The sequence below is a fragment of the Labeo rohita genome, chromosome 18 (assembly GCF_022985175.1).
Source record: "Labeo rohita strain BAU-BD-2019 chromosome 18, IGBB_LRoh.1.0, whole genome shotgun sequence".
Taxonomy (NCBI): Eukaryota; Metazoa; Chordata; class Actinopteri; order Cypriniformes; family Cyprinidae; genus Labeo; species Labeo rohita.
The window spans coordinates 215,608-240,602 of NC_066886.1; the positions used below are offsets into that span (position 1 = coordinate 215,608).

The 24,995-nt window shown below is 33.2% G+C and overlaps 2 protein-coding genes across 6 annotated transcripts; both read right to left on the reverse strand.

The window, feature by feature from the left end:
* Window positions 1-309: 309 nt before the first annotated feature.
* tm2d3 (TM2 domain containing 3) lies at window positions 310-7,705 on the reverse strand. The gene is made up of 6 exons (XM_051134906.1): window positions 7,557-7,705; window positions 5,488-5,583; window positions 5,225-5,385; window positions 3,774-3,948; window positions 2,560-2,635; window positions 310-2,196 (listed from the first exon to the last, which is right to left on the reverse strand). The coding sequence occupies exons 1-6, from the start codon at window positions 7,663-7,665 to the stop codon at window positions 2,031-2,033; spliced, it is 783 nt and encodes a 260-aa protein (XP_050990863.1). The 5' UTR covers window positions 7,666-7,705; the 3' UTR covers window positions 310-2,030.
* A 1,090-nt stretch (window positions 7,706-8,795) lies between these two features.
* tars3 (threonyl-tRNA synthetase 3) lies at window positions 8,796-22,636 on the reverse strand. Of its 5 annotated transcripts, none has more exons than XM_051135684.1 (19): window positions 22,264-22,636; window positions 21,495-21,557; window positions 20,774-20,961; window positions 18,828-18,951; window positions 18,621-18,745; window positions 18,427-18,544; window positions 17,469-17,533; window positions 17,313-17,391; window positions 17,002-17,148; window positions 15,932-16,030; window positions 15,665-15,831; window positions 13,647-13,809; window positions 13,151-13,288; window positions 12,994-13,071; window positions 12,740-12,840; window positions 12,561-12,665; window positions 11,159-11,231; window positions 9,208-9,322; window positions 8,796-9,132 (listed from the first exon to the last, which is right to left on the reverse strand). In XM_051135684.1, the coding sequence occupies exons 1-19, from the start codon at window positions 22,594-22,596 to the stop codon at window positions 8,984-8,986; spliced, it is 2,430 nt and encodes an 809-aa protein (XP_050991641.1). In that variant the 5' UTR covers window positions 22,597-22,636; the 3' UTR covers window positions 8,796-8,983. The 5 variants fall into 5 exon arrangements, with proteins under 5 accessions (XP_050991641.1, XP_050991639.1, XP_050991640.1 ...); XM_051135682.1 differs by having other exon boundaries at window positions 21,483-21,557; XM_051135683.1 differs by having other exon boundaries at window positions 21,495-21,560.
* Between the last annotated feature and the right edge of the window lie 2,359 nt (window positions 22,637-24,995).

Consider the following 24,995-nt stretch of genomic DNA (forward strand, 5'->3'; position numbering starts at 1 on the left):
ACATTCATTGATTAAAGCAATCAGCCTGCAGGATGATCAGGACCACCACACAAAAACTAAAACATCTGTGTCAAGGGTCGATTCCTAAAGAACACATGAACCTGCATCACCTGCCAAATGTGTTAAATGCAGGAAATCACCTGTCTGGAACAACACACCATCCACCAATCAGAAACAACTAGTTCTGAGAGATTATTTAACTATTTACGGTGAAACCAGTGTGTTTTTTTCATGAACTGCTCAGTTTTGAGGTCTATCTTCCTTCCATATCATGTCTTCATTCATACAGAAAACAAAACATCCAACAGACATATTTAAGTGTTGATTTTATTGCACTTTATCTATTTGTGTCTGAAGATTTCAATTCCAGTCCGTATCTTTAAAGAGTTTTTTTCTCTTACAAACAATGCACTTTACAATTGTATTCCTCTCTATTTTCTATATTTTGTTCATATTTCAGATTTATACATTTTACTCCTAAAAACATGGTGAAAATGTGTTCATTCCTCTGTTTACAGTATTTTCTACGCCAGCTTGTTTCTCTTCCATAGAATAAAAAATAAGGGTAATTGAAGCTTTTGATCTCACAATTCAGACTTTTCTTGCAATTCTCACAAAAAAGAAATAAACACAGACTTGCAAGATGCAAACTCAGAATTCTGAGAAAAAACGCCAGAATTGTGAGATGTAAACTTTCTGCCACCGAAAAAAATAAATAAATAAAAAATGTTCGTGCAACTTTTTATCCCACAGTTCTGACTTTTTTTTCTCAGAATTGCGTGATATAAACTCACAATTGTGGGAAAAAAGTGGGGGAAAAACAGACTGGTATGTTCTCAGATTTGAGTTTATATCTCACAATTTTGGCATAATATAAAATTGCATATTATAAAGTCAAAATTACGAGATCAAAAAGTTGCAATTACCTTTATTTTTTTATTCAGCAGGCTTCCATAGAATTATATAAATATTTGTGTTTCAGAATTTGTTTTGTTTCTGAATGAATAATAAAAAAGATAATTGCAACAGTTTATATTTCACAATTCTGATTTTGCATCTCACAAATATCTTAGAATTGCATCAGAATATATAACGTCAGAATTGTAAGATAAAAGTTGCAATTCTGACTTTTGTCCTCAGATCTGTGAGATATAAACTCACTGCGAGAAAAAGAAGTCACAATTGCAAAACATATTCACATTCGCAAGAAAAAAAACTGGAGAAAAAAAACTGGTATGTTCTCAAAATTACAACTTTATATCTCACAATTTTGACTTTTGAGAAAAAAGGCAGAATTGCGAAATAAAAAGTTTCAGCAATTCTGACTTTTTTTTCCTCAGAATTGTGAGATATAAACTCACACTTGTGGGAAAAAAAAAAACATAATTCCAATAGTTTATATTTCACAATTCTGATTTTATATCTAAAAAACCTCAGAATTGAGATAAAAAGTTAAAATTACCCACTTAATATTTTTTATCCCGTGGTGGAACAAGCTTTCATTATTTTCTGATTTATGGAGTGATACAAAAAAAAAACCTTCTGTAAAAACCTTTATTACATCAAAAAAAAAAACAAGAATTCTGGATTTATCCAATCTTCAGATTTTCAGCTGTAGTGTCTTGTCTTGCTGAATCTGAGGAATATTGGTAGATAAAGTCATAAAGGCAAACACAGGTGAGCTTCATCATCATCATCATCATCAACCTGACATTGTTTTAATCAGAAATCAGCAGTGAGAAACAGCGAATCACTCTCATATATACACACACATATATACATACAGCAGTAATATTACACACACACAGATGACTTTAAATACATATTGTACACGTTTTAGACTCCAAACCGTTAAGCGTCTTCATCACGGTCTTCCTCTATCTGATGGCGTCTGTCGGACGTGCTGCTGAAGGCATGAACACGCATCGGGAGCAGATGGGAATCTGCCGCAGTGGGAGTTTGGACGCGACACGTGCGAAACGGCTCGGAAATCTGGGACGGAGGAGTCGCGGTCACGCCATCCCGAACCCTCAGATGTACAGAGAGCCGTCGGCCGGCCCCACGTACCCCACCCCGATCAGCAGCACGTCGATCAGCGTCCAGATGCCCAGACCGCCGAAGCTGAACAGCTTCCCCAGACCTTCCCTCCACTGGCCCAGATAGAAGCGATCCGCACCGAAACCGCCCAGAGTGATGCTGCGGACACACCACAACACGTCACTGAACAATACGACGTCTGACAGCGTCCGGTTAACAACCCTGAGACTCAAACACGACAACACCTGTCTCCACCTCTGAGAATCAAACCTCACCTTCATACAACAGCCATTGACTTCTACAATATTTTTCTGTATGTCAACTTTAATGAGCTTCAGCAAACTGCAGTGTGTTTATAATAAACAGAATGTTATCGTCTGCTAGTGTGGATGAAAATACAGTGATTGTCACAGCTATATTTGCCATTTTAGTTATCATTATTGTCATTGTTACAGTTATGGCCATAGCTATCATAATAGCTACTGTCATAGTTATGATTCAAACGAGTGTGAAGTGAATCACCTGAGGGCCAGAGCTGTGGACCACTTATATCCTCCCGTCCAGTTACAGAACAGACGCTTCTGAAACACTCGCTTACCTGTGAACAGAAACACAGATGAAGGAAAACACTATTCTGTGATCATCACATCACTGTAAACCTGTATGAGCTTCTGTCTTCTGCCAGAAATCATTGACTTCTATTGAAGGGAAACAAATATAATGGAAGTCAATGGCTTCTAGCAACTGTTTGGTTACCAACATTCTTCTAAATATCGTTTTTTGTATTCAGCAGAAGAAAGAAACCCAGACAGGTTTGGAACAACATACAGTTGAGGTCAAACGTTTACACACACCTTGCAGAATCTGCAAAATTACATAATTACTTTACCAAAATAAGAGTGTTAATGCAAAACGCATGGTATTTTTTATTTAGTACTGGCCTGAATAAGATATTTCACATTTGTTTTTTTGTTTAGTGATAGTTGTTCATGAGTCCCTTGTTTGTCCTGAACAGTTAAACAGCATTTTTGTGTATTTGAACCCTTTTCAACAATGACTGTATGATTTTGAGATCTGTGTTTTCACACTGAGGGACTCAGGTTCAGCTAAGGTTCAAACACTCACTGATGCTCCAGGAGGAAAAATCATGTATTAAGAGCCGGGGGTGAAAACTTTTGGAATTTGAAAATCAGGCTAAATTTAACTTATTTTGTTTTCTGGGAAACATGCAAGTATCATCTGTAGCTTCTGAAAGGCAGTACTAAATGGAGAAAAAAAAGATATTTAGGAAAATAAGAAAAATGCACACATCTTCATTCTTTTCAAAAGTTTTCACCCCCCGGCTATTAATGTGTGTTGTTTTTTTTTTTCTTCTGGAGCATCAGTGAGTGTTTGAACCTTCTGTAATAGTTGCATATGAGTCCCTCAGTTGTCCTCAGTGTGAAAATTTAACTATTATTTTCTGTTGTGGACAATAAGTAAACATCTTTTAAGTGAAATCTCTTATTCAGGTCAGTACTAAATAAAATATAACATACATTTTGTAGGATCCCTCTTATTTTGTAAAATACGTAACATTTTGCAGATTCTGCAAGGTGTATGTAAACGTTTGACAGACTTGTTGATGTTGAAGGCTTCTGATGTTGGGTGAAATACTGTAAATGTGATGTAATTGCTTATAAAGCATTTATTTGCATTCATGCATTTGGCACCCTGGTGGTGCTACACACACGTACCGAGGCAGTGCACGTGCTCCAGAGCCTCACAGGTGGCGTTGTAGCGTTTGCGCGGACACGACACCGTCATGCAGCTGGTGGAGTTTGAGCAGCGATACTGCGACGGATCCAGCTGCCAACAGAAGCGGCAGTCCAGCGTCAGAGTGAAGTTCTGCTGCGGCTGATTCAACTCGTTCTGAAACACATACACAACAAGAGAAAGGAAGCAGGATTTTTTTGACTAATGCATCAAGCATCTGAGCTCTTATTCAAATCAAATGCTTTAAAATGATCTGGTTGATTCAAAATTGCACAGATAAAGTATAAAGCACATAATCCATTTCTCAAATGCATTCAGAGGCTGTTTGAAATGAGAGAGAGACAGTAGAAACTTTGGGAAATAAATTAGGGCCAAGTACTTTGCAAATGTAAAAATAAGCCAATAAATACATAAGTAACTCAAAATAAATAATCTGAATATTGACTGCTTAATATAGTTTAGGGTTATTATAGTTAGGGTTATTATATACAATAAAACAAAAAAATTGAACTTAAATTTTAAATTAAATAAAATTAAATATATATTTACTTAATGTACTAAAATAACTAAAACTGAAATAAACTACATAAGTATTTAAAAACAACAAAATGAATAAAAATTCTAAAATATGCATACAAATGTATAAATCAAAATGAATAATTTTAATGTTGAATATTTAGTGCAATTCAATATTATTATTTTTAACTAAAACTAAAACCATAAAAAAAAATCATTACTTGAAATAAATGTTAACTGAAATAAATTTAAAAAAAATCTAAAACTTATTTTAAGCTAACTGACAAGCAACCATTTCTCATTTTCATTTAGTTTACCTTTATGTACTAATATAACGAATTAAAACGTAAATAAAAATTAATATAAACTAGATTAATATAAACTAAAAATGACAAAATTACTAAAACTTTAAATAAAATGAACATGAAAGCAGAAAATATAAAACTAATTCATATAAATATAATTCATAATATTAACAAAAACTATAAAAGTATCACAATGATTCTAAAATGACAATACATTTATGAAAAGGTGTCATTTTCAGTTATGCATAAAGGTCTTTATCTTAGTTGTGAAAGTGATGCTTGTTATAAAAAAGGGTAGATAAAAAAAAAAAAGCTCAGCTTTCAGCCCGCACCCTTTTTGGTTAATATGTAAATTATTTATTAATTAATATGTAATTGTGTATGAGGACCATTTTGAACGAATTTTCCAAAAATGAAGTTCCACAATCATTTCAGTGGGTTAAATTACAACGTGAGATTAATGATGGAAGAAAACTAGTGAATGGGAACACATCTGCAGCACACTGCACTCTACGAACGCACGCGGAGGAATTAACATGTCAAACTCGACACGCTGTCATTTTCCAGCCCACGTCAAAGCACTATTGTGAGCGTTCGGACTGAAATCTCACCACGCAGTGAACGCCCGCTCTGGCTCTGCAGGTGAAGTTGGCCGGCCGGCCGTAGCTGCAGTTGTGGTGATAGGCGCAGATGATGCACTCGGCCGGGAGTTTGGAGCACAGGCCGCCGCTGGGACACTTGGACAGGTAGTTATCCGTCACCACTGGAGAGGCTGAACACACACACACAAACACACAGAGAGCAGAGGTTTATGCTGGACGCTCCACATGAATCTCCTAACCCTCTGGACAGTGCCGGAGTCTCACTGACTCACCGGAGGATGCGGTCAGGGCCACCGGGCTGGTCATCACCGGGCTCTGCTGAGCCACGTACGGCGGCTCCTGACCCACATGAGGAGAACTCAGATACGCTGAGAGAGAGAGAGAGAGAGAGAGAGAGAGAGAGACACTGCACATCATCTGACTGACTGGAGGAGTTACATGTGATCAGTTAAACACACACAAAAAAAAGATGGAAAACCTGTTTCTCCTGCTCTAATTCAGTATAATTCAATAGTATTTTGAAATAGTAATATATATTTTTATTAATTTGCTTAATTTCTATAATGTAAATAATAATGCAACAAAAACATTCATTTAAATAATAATGGTAATTATTATTATTAAATATTCATTTTTAATTTTACAGTACTTTAGTAGTATTATTGCAATATTTATATTTTTTATTGATTTGCTTCATTTTTACAATTTAAATAATAATGAAACAAAAATACTATTTTGAATAATAATAATAATAATTATTATTATTATTGTTATTAATAAATGTTTTTTTTGTTTTACAGTAGTGGTATGCAATTTGCAATAGTAATACATATTTTTATCGATTTGCTTAATTTCTATAATTTTAATAATAACGCAATGCAAAATATTATTTTGAATAATAAAAATGCTAATTATTATTATTAAATATTCATTTTTAATTTTACAGTGCAATAGTATTATTATTGCAATATTCATATTTTTATCGATTTGCTTAATTTCTGTAATTTAAATAATAATGAAACAAAAATATTATTTTGAATAATAAAAATGCTAATTATTATTAAATACTACTTTTTTTATTTTACAGTAGTTTCTCCTCCTCTAATTCAGTATAATTCAATAGTATTTTAAAATAGTATTATATATTTTTCCTGATTTGCTTAATTTCTGTAATTTAAATAATAATGCAAAAAATACCATTTTGAATAATAAAAATGCTAATTATTGTTATTAAATACTATTTTTTTTAATTTAGAGTACAATAGTATTATTACTGCAATATTCATATATTTCTATTGATAAGCTTCATTTTTAGAATTTAAATAAAACTGAAACAAGGTATTACTCTAAATAATAATAATCATTAAATAATCTTTTTTTAAGTTTTACAGTACAATAGTATTTTAATAGTATTAATCACATCCAAAACAAGTTTTTGTTTACATAATATATGTGTGCACTGTTTTTATTATGTATATATAAATACACACACATACAGTATATATTTTGAAAATATTTACTTGTATTTACATGCATATATTTTTATTGATATAATTAATATTATATAAAAATATTTTTTAATTATAAACATAACATATTTTTCTTAAATATATCCATGCATGTGTGTGTATTTATATATACATAATAAATATACACAGTACTCACACATATATTATGTAAACAAAAACTTTTATTTTGGATGTGATTAATCGTTGCACAGAACTAGTGTTATATATTTATTAATTTGCTTAATTTCTATAATTGAAATGATAATGAAACAAGAATATTATTTTGCATAATCATAATTGTTATCGTTAAATACTCATTTTTATTTTACAATACTATTATTACAACAGCAATATATTCATTTGAATGGTTAATTTATAATAATATTAAATGTATAATATTTAATATTTAGAATAATAAAAACAAAATTATTATTATGATTGTGTAGTCATGTCGAATTAGTTAAAACTGTTTTTTTATATTTATTATTTATTGTTATTGTAGCTGATCTCATGCCTGTTTATCAGTGACGGTATCCATACATTAATAAAAACAGACTGACAGAGATGTAAACAACAGTCAGTCTGACAATAAAACACTGTAGCTGAACCATGACACTACAGTACTACACACAGATACCATGGTATGTGGTGGTAAGTTACCACACGTATATACCCTAGTATTTACACGATACGCGTGTAACTCAAATAAGATCGTGATATCGATCATTTACTGTAGTAAAAACACAGTACGTCCATGCTAACACCCAACACAGTCCAAACCCAGAGAGCGCATTAGCGTGTAGCGCTTTAGCATGTAGAGTTTGCGCTCTTACCGATCACACATTTGGAGTAAATGTCGAGCAGCAGCAGAACCAGCATCATATACGAGCTCATGATGTTCCGTCCGCGCTCAAAAACCCATTTCAGTCCGTTCGCTGGCATCCCGAACACCGCCGCCGCTGCCGATGGACTCAACTTCCGACTTCCGCTTACGCAAACGTCCCAACGGCTGATAGTTCAAAATAAAAGTCCCGCAAAGCCCAACTTTAGTTCAATGAAAGAAAAAAATAGTATGCCCGAACTTTCACTGAAATCAGTTTGATCTCTAGATAAAAATGTAATAATAAACATATGAAGCAATTGCAACATAATAGATTTTTCACATGCCCTAGATGTAAACAATGTTTTAGGTAGTATTAACTGGAAAAGCGGATGGAAAACATTGCATTTCTGACAGAAAGTATATTTTAAGTTACTGGATAATATTTATCCACCTAGCTCCAAAAATTATGTGAATTTTGTAAAACTGAGAACTAAACTTTGCTTCATTCATTTTATTAGATACATTCCCTTTGTTTAGTATTTAAGTTATTTTCCCCTTTTAATAAAAAAAAGTAATATTAATTATTTATATTGTATTATATAAATTATATAAATATTAATAATGAATATTAATTATATAATTATCATAGTAATTATATTATATGTCATTATATTATGTTATATATATATTATATATTAATATATATAATATATTATATTGTTATATGTCATTATTATATATTAATTATGTGAATATTATATTAATTATATATTCATTTATATTCATTAAATTTTTAACAATAAAATAATAATCAGAAATGTTTCCTAAGCAGCAAATCAGTATATTAGAATGATTTCTGAAGGATCACGTGACACTGAAGACTGGAGTAATGATGCTAAAAATTCAGCTTTGATCACAGAAATAAATTACATTTTAACAGATATTCACATAGAAAAGAGTTATTTTAAATTGCAATAATATTTCACATTTTTCCTGTATTTTTGATCAAATAAATGCAGCTTTAGTGCGCGGAAGAGACATCTTTCAAAACAAGCACTGTGATGAAAGGTTAAAAGACAATTATAAATGTTAATAAAAAAATGATATAAAGAAATTTTAGTATTATTTATATACCTTTACATTATTTATTAATATTTTGAATTAGTTTAGATATTTATATTTTTATTTAAAATATAAATATTTGATAAAGACAAGCTTTCAAAGAGCAAAACGATAAACATAATGGTGATTCTTCAAGTCTTTATTGCAAACCTTCGTAACTTGAACACAAGACACTTCGACACCAATCCGTCATTTAACATCCAACTAACAAAACCCTTCACATTCACAAAACATCCTCTATTCCCATCATCTGACATCTCTCACAGCTTCCCTTTATCCTTCAGTATTTCTCCTTTACATCATTGACGTCTCGTCTCAGAAGTCTTCCTCGGCGCTGCGGCAGCGGGACTGTCTGAGGAGCGTCAGTCTCTCCATCACCTCCTCCACGCTCAGCTCTCCGTGCACCTTATTGTCTCTGGTTCTCACGTTCACGCTGTTAGCGGCGCGCTCCTTCTCGCCCACCACTGCCAAACAAACACATATGAGTGCGTGCATTCGGAGAAGAGCGTCAGACTCGCTCACAGACGCGCTCGTCTTACCCAGGATGAAGTTGTACTGCGCCAGCTGCGCGTTACGAATCTTCTTGTTCAGAAGGCAACCGGAGTCCAAATCAGCATCGGCCATAAATCCAGCTTCAACAAAACGCTTACAGACCTGGAACATCAATATCACTGATCGCACACTGACACTATCAGATGAGAACAAAACATCAATCAACTTCAGCTCAGTAATGACACTCTTGTGCTCCTAGAGCTGCTTTACCTGCACAATCTGAATTTGTCTCATATGTGACTCTGGACTACAAAACCAAGTTGCACAAATATACTTGTAGGAACAGGCAACAATACATGGCATGGGTCAAAATGATTGATTTTTCTTTTTATGCCAAAAATCATTAGGATATTAAGTAAAGATCATGTTTTTCTATGAAGACATTTTGTAAATTTCCTACCATAAATATATCAAAATTTAATTTTTGATTAGTAATATGCATTGCTAAGAACTTCATTTGGACAAATTTAAAGGTGATTTTCTCAATATTTAGATTTTTTTGCACCCTCAGATTCCAGATTTTTAAATAGTTCTAATCCACATCAATGGAAAGTGTGTTTATTCAGCTTTCAGATGATGCATAAATCTCAATTTCAAAAGATTTACCCTTATGATTGGTTTCATGGTCCACATGCAAAATATGTTTTTTCTAAATAATAATAAAAAAATAAAAAAAACTAAGTAACCTATATGCAGAATTTTGTTTCATTTTTGAGATGCACTCTTGAGAAAAAGTGGCATCCTTTTTTTTCTTTATTTTACAAAAGCACAATGCTTTGTTGTTATTGTGAAAGTACACAATAAAAAGAAATATTTAAAATTGTTCTGAATAATGTCTTAGTCTTACATGGCCACAAAAGTAGTATTGTAATTTGTTCCCACTTTTATAAGGAGAAAAAAATCAAGTGATCGTGCTGCAGTTAAGCATTACTAACACGACAGCGCAGCCTGTTTATTGTCATAATAAAATACAGTCAGCCAAACATATTGAAAAACCATGCTATTTTACTTCCCCTCACTTTCTTTTGTGCCAAAAATCATTAGGATATTAAGTAAAGATCATGTTTCCTACTGTAAATCTATGAAATCTTAATTTTTGATTAATTTTTTGAATATGCAACTTCATTTGGACAGTTTTAAAGGTGATTTTCTTAATATCTTGATTTTTTTTGCACCATTTTCAAATAGTTATTTAAATAGATTATTTATTCAACTTTCAGATGATGTTTAAATCTCAATTTCAAAAAAACTGACCCTTATGTCTGTTTTTTGGACCAGAGTCACATTTGATAAAGTTTGCATTGCAAGAACAGCTTTAAAATCCTCTACAGCTATTAAAACATTTTGGTTTCCAGCGAATGTGCTTCAGGATTAATCATTAAAACCAAAGCTAAAATGACAAAAATAAAAATAAATAAATAGTATATATATTACATAAAAACAAAAACTATTAAACAATTTGAAGAAGGATACTAAAACTAAAACTGAAATTCAGTTTTTCAAATCACTCATACTGTGATTACACTGGTTTGCATCATTAATTGTTTCTGGGAAACTGCTTTTGAAACAGTCTGTGCTGTATAAAGCACTACAGAAATAAAGGGGTGACTCATCTAAAACCCTGCTCATTTGCTCACCAGAAATTAATTGCACATTATTTTCAGCGATTATGAACACAGTTGCTTTGTGTTTGTATTAACATGCACTGATGGATTGTTCACAATAACAGCAGGAACATCGTTTTAAGCTTCAATTAGACTTTGAAAACCCAACAGGCAGCATGTTTTGAAACATGAAACCAGAATTTGTCTACTCACTGTATTATTATACAGCCTAACAAGTTTCACAACCAAACAGATCTTGATTATGGATTGAGCTTAAATGAGCATCTCTACATCCTCTGTTATTCAGTAACTGATCTCAGAGCAGGCGTTGTACCTGTTTGGCGTATTCTTCAAGAGACGGGTTCACAGGAACCAGCATCACCTGACGTGGAGACAACCACAGAGGCCTGACCAAACACAGCAGAAAGACACCAACATGTGACGGCAGATTTGACCTGGTTTTCTGAGATTACAAGAATTCACTGTACAATTTTTCCACTTTTCTGACGTTCATTGGATATGTGACGCAGCATTGGAAAGATCCGGCTGTAATGCTGCTAAACGCAGTTTTGTCACTGAAGGAAGTGTCAACTACATCTTATTACATAAGCAAAGAGATTAAGACATAAGACTTAAGACATTAACATATAGGAGTCTTAATGATACAACAACAAAAGTAGTGTTTAATGTAGCAGTGATTAAAGGTTAAGAGAGACTATTATATAAAAAAATCATTTTAGCTAAAAAAAAACCCCAGACTATTTTAGTGTTATTTATATATTATTGTTTTATTTATTAATATTTTGAATGAGTTTTGATTTATGTATCTTCATTTTAATTTTAAATAGTGCTGCGCAATGATTAATCCTGATTAATCGCATCCAAAATAAAAGTTTTTGTTTACATAATATATGTGTGTGTACTGTTTTTATTTATTACGTATATATAAATACACACACATACAGTATATATTTTGAAAATATTTACATGTATATAATTTTATTGATATAATTCATATTATATATAAATATAATTAATATATATACATAACATATTTTTCTTTAAAACATCTATGCATGTGTGATTTATATATACATAATAAATATACACAGCACACACACATATATTAGGTAAACAAACTTTTATTTTGGATGCAAATAATCGTGATTAATCGTTGCACAGCACTAATTTTGAAGTTTTTGTTTTGTGTCCTTTTGTCATATTTATTAGTTTTTGCTTTTTTTAAAATAAGTCAATTGAGTCTTTTTATCTCAGTGTTAGTTTTAGTAATTGTAGTACTTCAACTTACTCCATCCCCAAATAACATGGATCTCGAATTAGATTTAGGGAAAAGACAATCATTTTTTGTCTTTTAAAGAATATGTTATGGTGTTTAATAATGTATTTTTGAATTAATCTTTACTCTTAACTGACTGTTTTAATCAGATGTACTGTAACTCTTGATTATTTCCTTAACACAAATAAATAAAAGTCCCATATGACAGCACCCGATCTGAACCACTCAAAGATCACTATATAAAAATAGTATTAATCACCATTGTGATCAACATTATTTAATTAATTACAAAAATTCTGAACGCCTCTTAACAATTTGAAGGAGAACTGTAAAAACTACTATAGTATTTAGTTATTTTCTCAACTTTATTTCATTTCAATTACCCAAGCTGATTTCTTAGTTTTAGTTAAGAATAATGGAAATGATTTCTGCTTCTCACCATTTCCCAGCATAGTTCTCGGTGAGGATGGCGATCATTCTCTCTACGGAGCCCAGAATGGCGCGGTGAATGATCACCGGTCGGCCCTTGTCATCGCCGTCTTTCCTGCAGCGGATCAGATGGTTAAAGATCTGTTTCCACAGTTGTGTAAATGTTCAGAGAGTCTGAGCTCTACTCACCCCACATATGTCAGATTGAAGCGGATGGGCAGCTGGAAATCCAGCTGAATCGTGGCACATTGGTGATAACGGCCGATGGCATCTTTAATTTTAATGTCGATCTACAACACATGAGTCCAGAGATGATTATATTACTTAAAAAACAAAACAGCCAAATGTGTGAAACTGTGGTGATATATAATTTCAGCTTTATTTCAGTTAACAAAAATGACTTTTGATTTATGGAAAGAACATTGGTCTCAAGGATTTCTGACCTTTGGTCCATAAAAAGCCCCGTCTCCTGGATTGAGTTTCCACGGCTCTCCGAACTCATTCAAGCTGTTCTCTAGTTGCTAAGACATAAAAAGTCAGTTAATACTGCACAAAAACATCTCAAATATCAAATTCAGTGAGAAAATGGTATTCTGGAACCTTTTCGGCCTGATTCCACACTTCAATATCACCCAGAAACTTCTCTGGACGTGTGGAGAGATGCAGCTGGAAGGAGAAGCCGAAGACATCGTAGACGCAGCGCAAGAAATCCAGACAGCCTTTCATCTCAGACCCGATCTGAAACACAATAAGTGAAAAATTACGTTCTGCCTCTGTAAATATCTTAATCAGCTGTTGAGCACTCGATTTAAGACATTACAGGTCATTTTGGAATTGACGGCAGAGTAGATTAAGGTTTTTTTATTCATTTCATTTAGATGAAAATTCATGTGCTAAAACAACTAAAATTAAAACTGAAAAGAAAATGAATAAAAACTACATAGACATTTAAAACAAAATGACAATCTAATACAAATGACAAAAGCACACAATATTACTTTAAACTTTTACTAAAACTTAAATGAAAAAGTGAATATATAAATAAAACTAATTCAAAATATTCTAGTATGTCAAAGACACTGAAGTCTCGCCGCACCTGATCCATAGTGCAGAATATATGAGCGTCGTCCTGCTGGAAGCGCCGGACTCTCGTGAGGCCTGTTAGCGTTCCTGAGAGCTCGTTGCGATGCAAAACACCGAAATCGGCCAGTCTGAGAGGAAGTTCACGCCAAGAGCGTGGCCGATGACCAAACATCAGACTGAGAGACAAAGGAGAAAGACGAGGTGAGATGAATGATGGAAACAAGCAGATAATGCTAGATTTAAAACAAGAATATTATATCAGCAGAGAGAGAATGTTAGTAATGATACTAAAAAACACTGCTGAATAATGTGCTAAATAATATCCAATACATTTATTTTCAACATATTTTAATATTTTTCAATAAATAACCACTGTTTATTTAAGCAATGGTCAATTTGGAGATTTTGTTCTATTTTGTTTCCATATTACGTCTTCATTCAGGCTAGTGAAAAGAAAACAATGCAATGCACAATTCAATTGCATCTATTTGCGCCTGTAGATTTTTAATTGCAATGCATGTCTTTAAAAGTTTTTTCTCCACTACAGAAGCACTTACATACACCAAAACTTACAGTTTTATTCCTCTCTATATTCTAAAGGTTTTTACTGAAGGGTTTGTTCATATGTCATTCACGACAATTTATACAAGATTTTATTCCTAAAAACATGTTGAAAATCCAAAACTTTAAAGGCAGTGAGTTTGTTTCTCCACTTCAGCAGCACTTAAAAACACCAAAACTTAGAGATTTATTCCTCCCTATATTCTAAAGGTTTTTACTAAGGGGTTTGTTTATATGTCATTTGCCTGGTTTTATTATTGCACTTTATGCATTTGCATCTGTACGTTTTTAATTGTAATTCTTACCTTTAAAAGTTTGTTTCTTTACTTCAGCAGGCCTAACGCACACCAAAACTTAGAACTTTATTCCTCTCTATATTCTGAAGGTTTTCACAGAAGGATTTGTTCATATATAATTTGTATGGTTTTATTATTGCACTTTATCTGCATCTGTATATTTAATTTACAACACATATATTTAAATGGAATTTCTCAAAATCAGTTTCTTTCCCTTCTGCAGCACTTACACACAACAAAATTTACAGGTTTATTCCTCCCTATTTTCTGAAGGATTTTACTGATGGGTTTGCTCATATATCATTTGTCTGGTTTTATTATTGCACATTATCTATTTGCGCCTCTACGTTATTAATTATAATTCTTACTTTTAAAAGTTTGTTTCTCCAATTCAGCAGCACTTACACACACCAAAACTTACAGTTTTATTCCTCTCTATATTCTGAAGGTTTTTCTGAGGGGTTTGTTCATATGTCATTCACTTGGTTTATGATCGCAGTTTATGTACTTGCATCTGTAGATTTTTAATTACAATTTCTATTTTTATAAGTTTGTTTCTCCACTTCAGGAGCACTTACACACACCAAAACTTACAGTTGTATTGCTCTCTATATTCTAAAGGATTTTACTGATGGGTTTGTTCATATATCATCCGCCTGGTTTTATTATTGTACGTTATCTATTTGCGTCTGTAAGTCTTTAATTTCAATTCTTACCTTTAAAAGTTTGTTTCTCCACTTCAGCAGCAACTACACACACCAAAACTTACAGTTTTATTCCTCTCTATATTCTGAAGGTTTTTACTGAGGGGTTTGTTCATATGTCATTCACTTGGTTTATGATCACAGTTTATGTACTTGCATTTGTAGATTTTTAATTGCAATTTCTAACTTTAAAAGTTTGTTTCTCCACTTCAGCAGCATGTACACACACCAAAACTTAGAGTTTTATTCCTCTCTATATTCTGAAGGGTTTTACTAAGGGGTTTGTTCATATATCATTCACACTGATTTATACAATGTTTTACTCTTAAAAACATGGTGAAAATGTATTAAATTAGTATTTTCTTATCCAAAATCCTCCCTGTAATTAGATCTATTAGTTAACATTTTACCCTGTTCACCTGTATTATGTTGCCTTTAGAGATTAGAAATTATCCAGAGATCTGGTTTACCAGTGTCCAGGGCAGTTCATGGGCTTCAGAGCAAAGACGTCCTGCTCCACAGGGAAGGAGAACATGTTTTCACTGTAGTGCTGCCAGTGACCCGACGTCTCCCAGAGTTTGCTGTTATAAATATTAGGAGATGCCACCTCCTGGAAGCCACGTCTGTTGTACTCCTCCTGCGCACACACACACACACACACACACACACACACTATGAACAGCGCTGTCGGTTCAGCATTACAATATGCTTTATTCTGCGCTTGTAGACTGACGTACCCTGATGAACTCGGTCAGCGTGTTGTAGATATAAGCGCCTCGCGGCAGAAAGAAGCAGCTTCCTGGACTCAGATCATGGAAGAAGAAAAGTTCTTGATCCTGCAAATCACACCATGAGAGAGCGAGATCTTAACAAGCTCCTTCAGTCACACATGAGGAGGAAGTGATATGCGTCACTTAACGGGAGGTGATGAAACACGTCTGATTGGACAAACTGCCTCCAATTTAAAACAACCACAGTAAAAAAAAAAAAAAAAAAAAAAAAAGCACAAGATAATCCACTATATACCATATGGCACAGCTGTTATATGCAGTATAGAGAATTTTAATGAGGTAAGAGAACTTGAGTAATGAGGGATAAAAAGCAAAACCCAGTAGTTTTGTGTAATTAAGAGCTTTCAGCTGAACAGAACAAGACGGACACCAACCCATCGTCACAGGAGTCAAGAAACACATTCATTCACCATCATTAAGTGACACACATCACATAAAAAATTAAGAAAAGCCTTTTAAGGTGAAAAAAAATGCGAACAGCCCATTTTGAAATTAACAATATAGAAAAATTAACTACATTTTTGCATTTTCTGAACGCAGTATAAGCAGTGCTTTCCTTTGCATGATACATGTCACAATGACTAAACTATATAATTTCCAATTCAAAGTTCAAAAAGTCTGTTTTTTAGGTCTGTTAAGAGTTAAAAAAAATTGTCAATTAAAAAGTTTTTTATAAATCACTAACAGTTAAGTCATACAAATGTCAAATTAAAATAATTAACTGAAAAATAAAGCAATCAAAACAAAACACTAATACTTAAATCATAAAATTATCAAATTAAATATTTTTTAGCAATAAAACTATCAAAATAAAAATTAATTAATTAATAAAAATAAAACACATAATAAATTGAAATCATAACAATGTCAAAATTACAGTAAATAATTCAAAAACAAAACAATAAAATGAAACACTAATAAATCTTAAAAAAGTCAAATTATGAAATGCACTGACTTAAAGTAACCTCAGAATGACTTCAACTAAATCATTTATTGCAGCTCTGACTCTCACGCACCTTGCCGATCTTGCGGTGGTCTCTGTTCTTAGCTTCTTCCTGGAAACGTTCCCATTCCTTCAGCATTTTGCTATCAGGAAAAGAGATCCCGTAGATCCGCTGGAGCGTCTCCATATCTGAACGGCCTTCCCAGTATGTGGATGAATTCTAAACAACACAATATCGCTCTATAAAGCCACATCCCTGCAGAACTGCAGCTCTAAAGCATCTATACTTGCATTTATTTTACATTAATCACTACCAACTTTCTAGTGATATCACATAAAAAGCTATAAGAAACTAAAACTACAGATCTACAGGTCTCTGAGTACCTTATAGATCTTGAGCGCTTTGATTTTGCCGGTGTGTCGTACATGCGGCCCACGGCACAGATCGATCAATGGGCCGCACCTATGACAGAAAGAGATGTACTCAAGATGGAAAGGTGTTTTACAGCAGCCGTACAGAGAAACAAAACGTCCTGTTACCTGTAAACGGTGGTGGTGGGAGTGGAAACCTTCTCGTTTAGGATACGACATTTGAATTGGTTGTACTAGAAAAAGAACAGCAAATAAAAAACGTCTTAATCTGATTTGTATCAGATGAAAATACCATGGTATTCTGATATACACCATGGTACTGCATAAATACCACAATTGTATTTATACATGTTATTTTAAACAATAACATGACACAAATAAAAACTTAAAAAAATAAAATAAAATGAATGAGCCAATTAAATCTTAATAACTACAAGCATCTTTAATTAATTTTTTAAACTTTATCATTTTTAAAATAATATTTTTAATAATTTATTAAAATTAGATCCTGTGTTTTATGACTTAATACAAAATTATTATCAAAACAGCAATAAACTGAAAAAGTAACAATTCCTTTTACTTTTAAGCAAACACAACATAGATTTACAATGAAAAACAACTGGTGTTGAAACAATTTTTACTCAGAAACTGCTAGTGAATTGCACAATTAATTACAAAAAAAAAAAAAAAAAAAAAAAAAAAACAGAAACAAAAAGCAGCAAGTAAAGCATTGAATTGAAATTTGTTTTTTGTTTTTTTACGTATAAAGACTGAAACAGCATTTTCTTGTAAACCATAGTCCAGTAATCTTTGTTTTATTAACAATTTTGAAAAATCATTTTACTCTTTAAATTAAAACATGGATGAACATTTGTGGTATTGTGCGAAATTTCTTAAAAATAATGTTTAATAAAATAAAAAATAATGTTTTAATAAAACTGTATTACCCTTATTATTATTACTTACAAAAGAACTAAAGTGGTATACTAGATAGCGATATATTCCTGTAATAATTTCTTCAATTTAAACCCAATTTTTATTAGTAGTGAAGACTTTAGGTTGCTATAAATGCCCCTTTTTGTTGCTGTGATAAAGTATCTATTAAAGCAAACTGAGATTTCCTCACCTTAAACATCTCTAGCAGCGTGTCCTTACTGATCTCCAGTCTCTCAAAGGGCTGTTTGTCCTTCATGATGCTCTTGCAGATGTTCTCCAGATCTCCAAACTCAGTGCTGGACACTCCTCTGTGAACAAACAGCAGACACGCTGAGCTACAGCAGCTCTGATCACACCAGACGGACGTCAAACACCTCCACTCACTTCTGTCCGTCCAGGAACATGTCGTAGTAGAAGCCGTTTTCGATGGGCGGCCCGTAGCACAGACATCCGCCGTAGAAGCGCTCCATGGCCTCGCCGAGGACATGAGCGCTGGAGTGCCAGTAAACCTGAGACACATAACAACATCTGTTCATATATACTCAGGTAAATGTTCAGGAGTCAAGTATGGAAGTGTGGTGAGTAACTGACGGCCTGTGCGTCTTCGTGGTCGAAGCGCAGCAGCTCCAGACTGCAGTCGGTCTCCAGCGGACGGTCCAGATCCCACAGCTCTCCATTCACACGCGCAATCACACAGCTGTCTGCAAGAGATTGACTGCACACACACAAACACAACAACAACAACATCATTAACACAGCCAGAAGTCATATTTGTAAGGCTTTAAATCCAACAAAATAAAAAAACAAAAACAAAACAGATGTAAGAACTTTCCACAAAATACAGCAGGACTTGAGCTGCAAAACATTACAGCGTGAAAAAGCATCAAGGTCATGGGCTCGATTCCAGTGGAATGAACTCATGATGAATCCAATGTGTGTCACTTTCAATAAAAGTAAATGTAAAACATGCCAAATGTAACATGAAACTACTAAACTTGCAAAGAAAGATCTATATATAGATATAAATGTATAGCTATATATGTTAAAAAAGGTGATAGATCTATTTTTAAAAATAATATATTTTTTTCTTTGAATAAAATAAACAAAAAAAAAACAAAAAAAAACTTAAAAAAACTTTCCAAATGTAATTTGCAAAGTACTGATATGAAAATACCAGAAAAATTAGATAGAGCTGATATTAAAAATAATAAAATTATAGTTAAATAAAACTAAAACTGAAACAAATGTAAATGAAAAAGCAAAAAAAAAAAGTGTTTAACCTTTAAAAAATGTTTGTCATTTGTTCACCTCAGGAGGTCAAACTAAATATGAATATTTTTTATTTGTTATAAAATATATATATATATATATATATACACTACCGTTCAAAAGTTTGGGGTCAGTAAGACTTGTAATAGTCTTTAAAAAAGTCTCTTATGCTCATCAAGGCTGCATTTATTTGATTAAAAATATAGAAAAAAAACAGTAATATTGCTAAATGTTTTTACAGTATAAAATAATGTTTTTTATTTTAACATACTTTAAAATAGAATTTATTCCTGTGATGAAAAGCTGAATTTTTATCAGCTGTTACTCCAGTCTTAAGTGTCACATGATCCTTCAGAAATCATTCTAATATGCAGATTTATTATTAGAATGATCAATGTTGGATAATATCAACAGTTGTAAATGTAAATAACAAGTTTAAAAAGATGTTTATTCAAAAATAAATATTTTATTTAAATTATTTATTAACTTTTAATAAACTTTTAATTATTAACTTAATACATCCTTGGTGAATAAAAGTATTAATTTCTTAAAAAAAAAAAAAAAAGAAACAATAAAAATGTACTGACCCCAAACTTTTGAACGGTAGTGTATATATATATATAATAATAAATAATTATAAATAAAAAAATATATATTTTTACTTACTAAAAATTATATATTCATATAAATATATACATATAAACCATAAAAATAAAATCTAATACATTTTAAAAAATAAACTAAACTTATTTTAATTAAACTTATTTTATTTCAGCTAGTTTCCAACGCAACATTTATTTATCATGATGTACTAAAATGACTAAAACTGAAACTGAAATAAAAATAAATCAAAACAACCTAAACCTAAAAATGTCAGAAACACAACAAAATTAACTTTAACTAAAATTATAATGAAAACAGAAAATACAAAAACAACTAACTCAAAATATGACAAACTAATATCAAAATACAGACATAGATTTTTTTGCAGATTTTCAAATAGTTGCATCTCGGCCAAACATTGTCCTAACAAACCATACATTAATGGAAAGTTCATTTATTTAGCTTTCAGATGACATTTAAATCTCAATTTCCATAAATTGACCCTTACGACTGGTTTTGTGGTCCAGCGTCACATTTGTGGAAAGTGTCTGTAACTAACAAAAAACCAAATGGAAGTCAACAGAACTTCTCAAATGCATCATCTTGTGTCAGATTTGAGTTTCTTTCATATGTAACATGAGTTTTAGCGTCCAGCCGTGGCTCACCTGATAGCACAGGCCAGCTGATACGGGCTGCTGACCCAGGCTGTGGCCGTCACCGTCTGTCCGTCAGGCAGCTGGACGTTAATGGAGTGACCGCTGGCCGCCCGCTCCGCCAGAAGAGCATCACTCTCCTTCTTCAAACGCTCATACAGGTGCAGACGGTCAGAGACGAACTCCGGCCACGCATTCAGCTGCTCCGGTGCATGAGAAGGAGAGATCCAGAGAGAGAGGTGATGTGGTCAGTATTCAGTCTAATTATGAGCTCTGAGAGCAGCTGAGCTGTTAAACGCCACATGATTGATGCTGATGCAACAACACAGCAATCACACTGACCACATGTGTGTGTGTGTGTGTGTGTGTGTGTGTGTGTGTGTGTGCACCTGGTATTTATCATGTTATGGGGACCAAATGTCCCCACAAGGATAGTAATACCAGTAAATTTTGACCTTGTGGGGACATTTGTGAGGTCCCCATGAGGAAACAGGCTTATATAAATATATATAAATAATATTTATATATAAATCATGCAGAATGAGTTTTTTTGAGAAAGTAAAAGTGTGCACAGTCTCCTGTGAGGGCTAGGTTTAGGTGTAGGGCGATAGAAAATAGGGTTTGTACAGTATAAAAACCATTACGCCTATGGAATGTCCCCATAAAACATGGAAACACAACGTGTGTGTGTGTGTGTGTGTGTGTGTGTGTGTGTGTGCACCTCTGCCTTTACTTTCTCCTTCTTCTTGTTTTTCTCCTGAACATCTGATGCACTGGATCGAGGCGGAGCAGCATTCTGCTGAAACATGCAAAAACAAACACATTCAAATATCATGCAAAAAACAAACCTGCACATTCATGCTTATCTCTTTGTTCGAGTTCGGCAGAATGACATTAATTTAAGCTCATACAACAAAACTTCAACATATACATTTGTGACCCTGGACCACAAAACCAGTCTTAAGTATCACGGGTATATTTGTTGCAATATCCAAAAATACATTGTATGGGTCAAAATTGTCAATTTTTCTTTTCATGACAAAAATCATTAGGATATTAACTGCAGATCATCTTCAATGAAGATGTTTTGTAAATTTCCTACCATAAATATATCAAAACTACCTTTTTGATTAGTAATATGCATGGCTAAGAACTTCATTTGAAAAACTTAAATGCGATGTTATCAATATTTAGATTTTTTTTCCCCATTTTTTAGCCAAATATTGTCCTATCCTAACAAACCATAGCTTATTTATTCAGCTTTCAGATGAGGTATAAACCTCAATTTCAAAAAAATGTATACTTATGACTGGTTTTGTGATTCAGGGTCACATTTAAGCATTTAGCAAAGCCTTTTAAGACAACAAAGCAAACAAATGTGTTGTTGTTTTTGTGTTTGTGTTATTTTCGATGGCTTTTGTTGACTTAATGTAACAGAAATAGTATGTTCATATTCCCTTTTACTCAGAAGGATAGATAGATAGATAGATAGATAGATGCACCTTTGCACGGCTCTTCTCCTTTTGTTCTTCGTGTTTGTTCTGGTTCTTCTGTGTGTTCGTCCTCTGCTTCTCTTCAGGTTTGTTTGTCCTCTGCTTCTGTGTCTGCTTGTTCTCCTCCAGCTCCTGCTCGGCTCGGAGGCTCCGGCGGAGGTGCAGCAGCCGGTACTGGAGCTTCTCGTTCTCGGCGCGCAGCGCGTCCAGGTTCGGGCCGCTGGCCAGGGTGCTGAAATCGAATCCGCCGGTCAGTCCGTCCTGCAGGAGGCGGATCTCACGACTCAACGCCTCGATCTGCTCCTCCTGAGCGGACAAACGTGAAGCCATGCGCTCCGCCATCTTTAGTCTCACAGCTGACGGGATCCGAACCGAGAACCGCAGAAAGTGACCGGAAATAAGAGTTCAGTGGGAGACATGAACCGATCAGTCCAGCAGGGGGCGCTCGGTGGCCCAGACAGACTAATATCCATTGAGGCGCATGCCATTATTTGAACATTTGTGTTTGTTTAATTTAGTTGCATGTTTGATTGTGCAGCACTTGTGCTTTATAAAAGCTTGAACCCACAATTTAGAGAAGAATAAAAATCAAAGAATATGTATCTGACCAATCAGAGGCCACGCCCCGCCCATTTCGATGCTCTAGCATCGATGCTGCTTTCCATTCTACTCGTTCTGTTCTATTAATATAAACTGCTGCGTTTCGCAGCGCCACCTAGAGACCAGCTGTCACATGACGCTATTTATAACAGCCTGACACGAGAACAAAAATACACTCCAGAGTCATTTACAGCCATTTCTCTCCTGTGAACAAAATAATACAGAGCATTTATTCACACTCACCACTAGTTAGTCATATACAAACATTCGTTTACAGCTCATAAGCTGCAGTAATTATTTTTATTTTCTGTATATGTGTATGACTTGCAGTGTTGAGGAGTAACTAGTTACATGTAACGGAATTACGTAATTTAATTACAAAATAAATGTAATTGTAATTAGTTACAGTTACTGAGAAAAAATATGTAATTAAATTACAGTTACTTTTGAAAAATGCCAGCGATTACAAAGGGGGTCACATCTGAATTTTTTCACACACCCACTTACAGATTTAATAGACTTCTTTCATAAATTGCACTGACTGCTCTAAAATGAGACACCAGTGTTTCAGGAGTTTAGGACACAGAATCGGACACATGCTTATTCGATAACTTTTTTATTTCCTATTTGGGTTTTATGCATAAACTTTATTTTTTAAGATTGTTTTTCCAAGGCATTGTTGGATGCTAGTGTTTTCTGTCATAACTATGCAAACATTTGATTTCAAACCCAGTATCACAGCTATTAAACTATTTCGTTGTTATGATGTTATTTATGTTATGATTTTGTTATGACTGTTATATAGCGCAATTGCGTTCACAGTGACCCGAGTTCGATTCCCGTCTCGAGGTCCTTTGCTGATCCCGCTCCCCTCTCTCCTCCAAGTTCTTTCCTGTCGTCTCTCTACTGTCCTATCACAATAAAAGGCATAAAAAGCCCAAAAATATAAGTAAAAAAAAATCTGAATTTGCAGTGTGCTTTAAATTAAATGATTACACAGCTCAGACTCATTCAGGGCAACTTAAGTCAGTGCTATATGCTTAATAATTTTTTTGGCGGAAGCTTTGCGTTTGGTTAGTTAATAAAGTATTGAACCTTAATTCAATATTATGTGGACAATTTCTTAATTTTGTCATCCTGGTATTGTGGACTTGCTCTGTTGTTTCATACAAAGCAGCTGCTGCCATTTTTTATTATTATTATTTTTTTTTGTACACTGTAATGGATTATAAGATAACTAACAAACTAGTACTACTACTTAATTATTTATGTAGTGAAGTGTTGTGTAAGAAAACTGACTGCACTGTATCCCTAAAATGTCTAGTTTGAACTGTTAGCAACTGATTTCTTCATGGAAGCTTTGTGTTCAAATATTTCAGCTCAGATCAGTGTTTCATGTCTAATAATTTTGCCACAAAACATCTAAATAATCTATCAAGCAGCTGTGTAATAAGTGGGATAATGTACATGCAGCCAGTTGTTATCGCAAAATAAAGATGTATATTATCCCTTACTTTTTTTTATTTTTATTTTTTTATTTCTCTTTCAAGAACAAAAATACAAAGATACTTAATATCAAACATAAAATAAACAGAAGTAAAAGTGGGGGACACATAAAACAAGTCTGCATCATGGAGGGTAAAAAATTCAATTTTACAAACAACATTTTTTAATATTAGAGACGTTTTATACATTTCTTGTTTCTAGTACCTGAAATCAATGAGTCATAAAATATATTAAGGTCTTTACAAAAAAAATTAAAAGAGGGAGTAATAGACATTATTTTTGTTTTATGTATATGAGGAACTTCCCAAGAAGTATTAACACCTTTAAAGTGTTATCTACTACCTCTGATCCAGTATTGCAATTCAAAAAAAAAGATCATAGATTCATCTATTTTAATTATTTTATAAAATATATCAAAAACCAACCTAGATACCTGCTTCCAAAAATCTTCAGAGTATTTACAATTACAAAATAAGTGTGTAAGTGTTTCATTTTCTAAATTACAAAATGAACATTTAGGTGAGACATCTTTTCTAAACTTGTTAATAAAAGAGTTACAAGGATAGTACCTGTGCAATATCTTAAAACGTGTTTCCTTTACCGTATTTGGAAGTAAAAATTTGTTAGATATCCCT